We start from the raw sequence: 6,193 nt of genomic DNA on the forward strand, positions 1-6,193 counted from the left end.
CTGCTCCAGCCCCCAGCTCCCCGAGCTTTACCTCACCCCCAGATACCATAAACCCCACGGATTTCTATCTACCTGCAGTTAACAGTTTTCATGATTGTTGCACTGTTAACCCCATAAATGTTTTTTTCTTGTTTTTCTTTCCCCTCCTCTTCCTCTCGACTTTCCTCCCGACCCTGTCCCCTCTCCCACCACAACTCCTGTCCTTCTCTAGTTCTTCCTCGGCAATCAGGTACAGTTTGCCTTGCGATGCTGCCTCTCACCTCTTTCATCTTTATAACAAATGTAGATTTGTGGTGCTGCTCTGTCCTTTGTGGCTGTGGGAGGATGGGATCTGTGAGCGCTGCTCAGCAGAGCCTGGTGCAGAGCCTGAGCCACCTGGGGGGAAAAAAAACAGCATTGGGCAGAAAAAGGGGAAAAATTCAATGGAAAAAGCAGGATTTGACAAAAATGGGGAGATTTTTGTCGCCGTGGCTCCTTTCTGGAATACGTTGGGGATGTTGGTGGTAATCTCAGCACCCTGCAGTGGGGAGCACTGGAATACAGACGGGCTCATGCCCAGGACTGTCCTTCGGGGAACAGCGAGCCCGGATGAAATCACAGGGCTACAACTATCTGCACGAGGCTTGACCAGGCTCTGGGGAGGGTTTGGATCACAGTGCCCATGGAATGAGAATGCTGAGTCCTTTCATCCCGTAGGTAACGATAACTAAACCCTCATCCCCATCATGAGTAACTCCTAACTGGAGCAGGACTCCCCAGAACCGCATGTATCCCCGTTACGGCGGTGCAGAGTGTGCGAGTGCCGGCTGGTCTGGGGGCAGAGCTCTTCCTTTAACGGGACTGGAGCATCACAGGCTGTTACGCTGTGCCTGCTGCCCCTGCTCGAACAGAAAAGTGTATTTTTCATCTGGAATGATGGTGCCCTACCAAAAACGTGCCAGAAAAGAACCAAATTGGATGTTGGACGTGGACGGATCCGAGAGAGCGCTGGCTTTGATTTAGGCAGTGATTACAGAAACGTTCTCAACAGCAGCTGATAAACGATGTAGATGTGGCAGTGGAACTGGGCACTGTCTTCTCCCTGGTTTTCCCTGGTGCAGAACTCACTCTTGAAGGACGCTTTGTGTGGAGCCCGGCAAGGGGCCAGGCAGCTCCCCTGCCCTCCTCCCTCTGCCCACAGGCACCATGGCTGTGCCGAGCACTGGCAGCTCTGTCACCACCAGGCTGGGTCGAGCACTTTTTGGTAGGAACCCCGAGCAGGGAGACCCCTAGTGTATGGTCCAGGGTCCCATGTCCCTGCAGGGAGGAGGGTTGGAGATGCCATTACCTCCTGCCCCTCTGCCTGACCCATCTCGTGTGCCTTTGCACTCTGTTTTCATTTATTTTGCGTACTTATCCACCCAGGGAAAATGTTGCTTTTCTTTTTTTTAATCATCCTGAAGATGGTTTGCTTCCAAAGGCTGGTTCTCATCGCAGCAGGGTTCTGGGTGCAGAGCTTCTGCGGCCGAGCCCAGCTCCCGGTGTCCTGCACCGGCTCTGCCGCAGGCCCGATGCACAGGGCAGCCAGGAGCCTGGGTTTGGCTATCCAGGAGGCGCAGGGAGCTTCGAAACGCAGACACGTGGTTCTGATCCAGGGTGCACTTGGTTGATGCCGGAGCTGTTTAAAATCACTAATGAACGCTGCAATCACTAATCACCATTGCTGCGGGATTCCTGCCTGGATTCCCATCACTCTGCACTCACCGCAACATCCGCACTGGGCGATCTCTGCGGCGGGGGCTTTCTGGCTGTTGGCGTCAAGTCTGAGGCTCGGTGAAATCCCTGCACTTCAGGCTTGAGGAGCGGAGGTGTCTGGCTCAGCGGTGACACAGCACCGCTTGCCTGGCTGATTCACCAGCTCTTGGCAGTCTGAATCAGCCGGCTCTTTCCACATGGGCTGCACCAGGAGGGTCATCGCATTGCCAGCCTCTATTTCCTTCCCCATGGAAGGAAAAACTACAATTCTGGCTGAGAAAACCCATCCAAAGACCAAATACCTAAATCTCATTTGTCGCTCTAAACCAAATTCTCTTTCCAGCTTGAAAACTACAGGATTTGGGTAGTTGCATCATCGTAAAACCTCAGAGCAGAACAACTCCTGTGAACTGGTGCTTCTGCCCTTACTCCAGAAGAACCTGTCTGGAGAAACCGGAGTGTTCCGTAGCTCGATAAAAGCATCTGGTGCAGCCAGCTGTGGGTGGGAGCCGAGTGTCCCTTGTCGTGTCCCCTTGTCTGACCTGTCCCTTGGCTCCACAGTTTGGTGACTCCCAGCAGCTGCGACTGGTCCGTATCCTGCGGAGCACCGTCATGGTTCGTGTTGGCGGAGGGTGGATGGCCCTGGATGAGTTCCTAGTGAAGAACGATCCCTGCAGAGGTAAGGCGCTTCCTGGGGTTTGTACAACTGGTGTCTTCTCGCCCAGTAAAGGGAGCTTGAGAAAGGTGCACACGTGTGACTGGGGGCGATGGAGTAACCTTTGTAGAGGTGACCTGAAAGAATTCTGAAGGTTCAAAGCCAGGAGATGGTAAAATCCTACTCTGAGACGCTCCGGGGGGAAGATCTCCAGCCCAGGATCTGCTGCACCAGGCCGTGGCCACGGGGCACTGACAGTCCAGGCTCATCCAGGGGAATAAGGAACTACTTGATCTCTCTCTGCTGTGTTTCTGACACAAGTTTTCTCAGTTTGTAGCCTTTGAAGTAGCGGCATAAGGAACGAATTTGGAAACCTTGAGCTGGGCAGGACCGTGTCCCTTAAATACCTGTTTGCAGCAGGAGCTGCTGGTGGTGCTGGGTCTTCTCGTGCCTTGAGATCAACTTTGCGCCCCAGCTCTGCCTGTGAGGGCAGGAACTTGCCCTTCCTCTGTTTTCTGGATTGCCATGTGTCAGATTTGAGCAGGTACAAGGGGCTGCAGTTAGACACTGAGGACTGTGGGGCTGCTCAGGGCTGGGCTGGATTTCTTCAGGCCATTTTGAGCACCGCATTCTGCTGTAAGTGTGTTGATAAGTGTTGTCTTGCACAAGCGTGTCCCTGGCACTGACCGGACTGGTGGTGGAGCAAAAAAGCTGTTTCAGTTCAGCATTAGTGCAGGAAAACTCAAGTTTAAGAAGTTCCTGGATGAACCGAGTTGAGGAGGACACAGCAGCACGTTAGAAGGGAAAGAACCACCCAGGTCTTGGGTTGTTAGGGCCAAGCAGCTTTTGCTGGAGCACGTTTGGAAGGGACGGTTGGGATAACACGCACCAGGGTCACGCACCGTGGGCACAGAGAACTGGGGTCGCCTCCTTTCCAAATCCTGCACTCTGGAGGTTTTGTGATGGTCAGAGCTGTCAGGCTGGAAGTGATGCTCTGCTGCACCCGGCCGAGAGCCTGACCACAGAGTAGAGAAGGGTTAGCGACGGGGCTGGCCAGGAACAAAGTGCATCAAGGCTGCACGTTTTGGAGAGCTGAGGTCTGCACTCCAGATGTCTGTGTCTCACTGGGGTCTCCAAGATGTTAATCGCTTTGGGTGTATCTTCTCCAAACTAAACCTTCCTTGCTCCTGCTGCCTGAGGGCTGTTGCTGAGAGCAGTGTGATTTACAGCCCGTACCGCCTGCCGCAGGAACATTCAGGGTCTTCTGCTCCTCCGGCCTCCCCCGCTCACCCTTTGCAGCAGATGTTTTACAGCGCTGACACAGAGGTTATTTCCATCCCTCGTTATCTCAGCATGGTGCTTCCCTCCTGCAATTGCTTCTGGGCTTTCTGATCCATAATGCATCAGCTCCAGAACTGCTCCGTGTCCTGTGACGCTCAGCACATGCTCTTGCTCTCTGTTCCAACACCGGGAGCGTGAAACTCGTTGGCATGTGTCTGCTGGCCCAGGAGCTGAAATCCACCGACTTTCTCCCTGCTTGGTTGCCCCTTGCTTGTCACGGGGAGACCCTCCAGCTCTGTGGGTTGTTTGGATGAAAATGTTGGTGTTGGCTTTTAGTGGGTGGTGGTCGCAAATCGGTGTAGAGTTGCCCAGGGCTGTGAAAGAGCAGGATCTCAACCTTCAAAGCTGCTCTTGCTGTTTTTAAGCCACAGTAAAGATGGCATTGGCCACTATTGAACCATGGTGTGTTTAAAGGCCATCAGGATGCTTTCCCCAAGACAGCTCCAGAATGACTTCGTGGGCCTCAGGCAGCTTTTAATCAGACAATTTCTGAGAGCTGGTCCATGTCGGGAGGTGGTTAGGGCAGAGCAAGAGAGCTGGGATGGTCTCACTGCCGTCTGCTCGCCCTCAGAGATGGGCTTGGGGAGACGTTGTGAGGACACACGCTCCTGAGCCCGTTAACCGTGTCGAGTTCACACAAACCTCAGGTCTCCTCTTCTTTGTCCCCTTCCAGCACGAGGACGGACCAACCTTGAACTCCGAGAGAAATTCATTTTGCCAGAGGGGGCCTCACAGGGAATGACGCCGTTCCGATCGCGAGGCCGAAGATCAAAACCGTCCTCCCGAGCAGCCTCCCCCACGCGATCCAGTTCCAGTGCCAGCCAGAGCAACCACAGCTGCGCCTCCATGCCATCCTCTCCCGCAACGCCGGCCAGTGGAGCCAAGGTGGGGGGCGCGCGGGGAACCTTCCTCTTTCTCTCCTTTAGAAACCAGTGGCCTCCAAACCCTTCCTGGCGAGATGAGGAGCTGCAGGAGGAGGAGGAGGAAGGTTCAGGCTTGGGGACTTGGTGGTTACTGTGGTCACTAGAAGCCATTCGTGGTGTCTGTTCACAGAACCCTGCTTCCTCACAGGGTGGGACGGTGCAGGACAGGTTTTCATCCAAGCTGGGTGCTCATGGTGCCGCAGGAGGGTCCCCAGCTCTCACTGCACAGCCGAAGGCTCCTGCTCCCCGGGGCGGGGCTGTGCCTCAGCCGTGGTGTCCAGCTGGCACAGAGGAAGCAGCCGTCACCCATTGTCTCTCCTTTCCCACCACATCATTCACCCATGCGTGTTTTATTTCATCATCTGTTTGGGGTTTTTTCCCTTTTTTTTAATTTATGTGTTTCCTGTTTGGTTCTGATTTCATTTTAGTGCCCTTTTCCCCCATTCCAGATACTTTTTTGTTTCTTTTTTTTTTTTTTCACTCACTTCCACCTCTCCCCCCCCCTCCTTGGATTTTCCATTCCACAGACTCCACATCACTTCTCTCGATGTTATGACAAACCCTGGTTGATAAACAGTAAAGCGGGCACCCCCCTGAGGGGATTCGATTATTCCGACTTCCAGCTCCCGAGCGCCGAGGTAGAGTATGGTCTGGCAGCCCCGAGGACCTGCGGACAGGCCGGCACGGAGACATCCTGCTCCCCTGCCTGCGTTAACGCTTCCCTGTGGTAGAGCAGCGCTTGTTAGCACCACTAACGCTGAGGCTGTTGGCGTTTTTCATGGGTTTCTAACTCAAATGAAATGAAACGTGGACCGTAGTATAAGGCACAGCAGCTTGTGATTTGCATTCACCCGCTTCCAAACCAAGAGCCTGACGTTCATCCTGTTGTGCTTTAAAAAAAAAAACAAAATTTTCAAGCTTTGATGGCTTTTAAGCACTGAGAAGTGGCCACGTTTGGTTTTCAAAACCCAGCAGCCGAGTTGAGACGTGAAAACCAGCTCCAGCGCATGCCCCGTAACCACACTGCCTTCGTTCCCGTGAAGCGCTTGTGTTTCTCCCCATGTTGAAGCACGTGTGGTGTGTCTGGCGCTGTCACTTGCAGCGGCTTGGTGCGCCCAGGAGGATGAATTCGAGCGGAGACTTTGATCTTCCTAAAGCTTCATCCTCCTCAGGAACTTCCCTGACCTGGAGAATCGGGGGTGCGAGATGCCGGGTGGCTCTCGGCAGTTCGCGGAGCGCCGCTGTGCACTGGCGAGATAAAGCGCCTCTTGCTCGGTGGTGCTTTCACCCAGGAAAGGAGTGATTTTAAATCCTTGTCAGGGCACTAGCACTTCCCCAGCCACCCTAAACTGCCTGCTTGCTGCTCTTAACATGTTTATAAACTAGGATCAAGGAGGAGAATCGAAATCTCTGGTGATGAAAACGGTACCTTCGCAATTGCGTGTTGATGGATTTTAATCCGCGGGGAGCCCCGCTGCTCGGCCGCCCCTCTGCCCCGCTGCAGCTCCAGCTTCTCGACGTCGGAATTTCCCCAACATCC

At 54.0% G+C, this 6,193-nt stretch overlaps 1 protein-coding gene across 1 annotated transcript in view; it reads left to right on the forward strand.

Annotated features, from left to right (window-relative positions):
• The window catches only part of MACF1 (microtubule-actin crosslinking factor 1), a 36,526-nt gene that overhangs the window by 28,315 nt on the left and 2,018 nt on the right, over positions 1-6,193 (forward strand). Inside the window, exons 41-43 of the mRNA XM_010144136.1 lie at positions 212-229; positions 2,296-2,413; positions 4,404-4,615. Coding sequence (XP_010142438.1) covers positions 212-229; positions 2,296-2,413; positions 4,404-4,615 — 348 coding nt within the window. The remainder of the gene's footprint in view (positions 1-211; positions 230-2,295; positions 2,414-4,403; positions 4,616-6,193) is intronic.

This window comes from Buceros rhinoceros, unplaced genomic scaffold (genome assembly GCF_000710305.1).
Source record: "Buceros rhinoceros silvestris isolate BGI_N320 unplaced genomic scaffold, ASM71030v1 scaffold18249, whole genome shotgun sequence".
Taxonomy (NCBI): Eukaryota; Metazoa; Chordata; class Aves; order Bucerotiformes; family Bucerotidae; genus Buceros; species Buceros rhinoceros.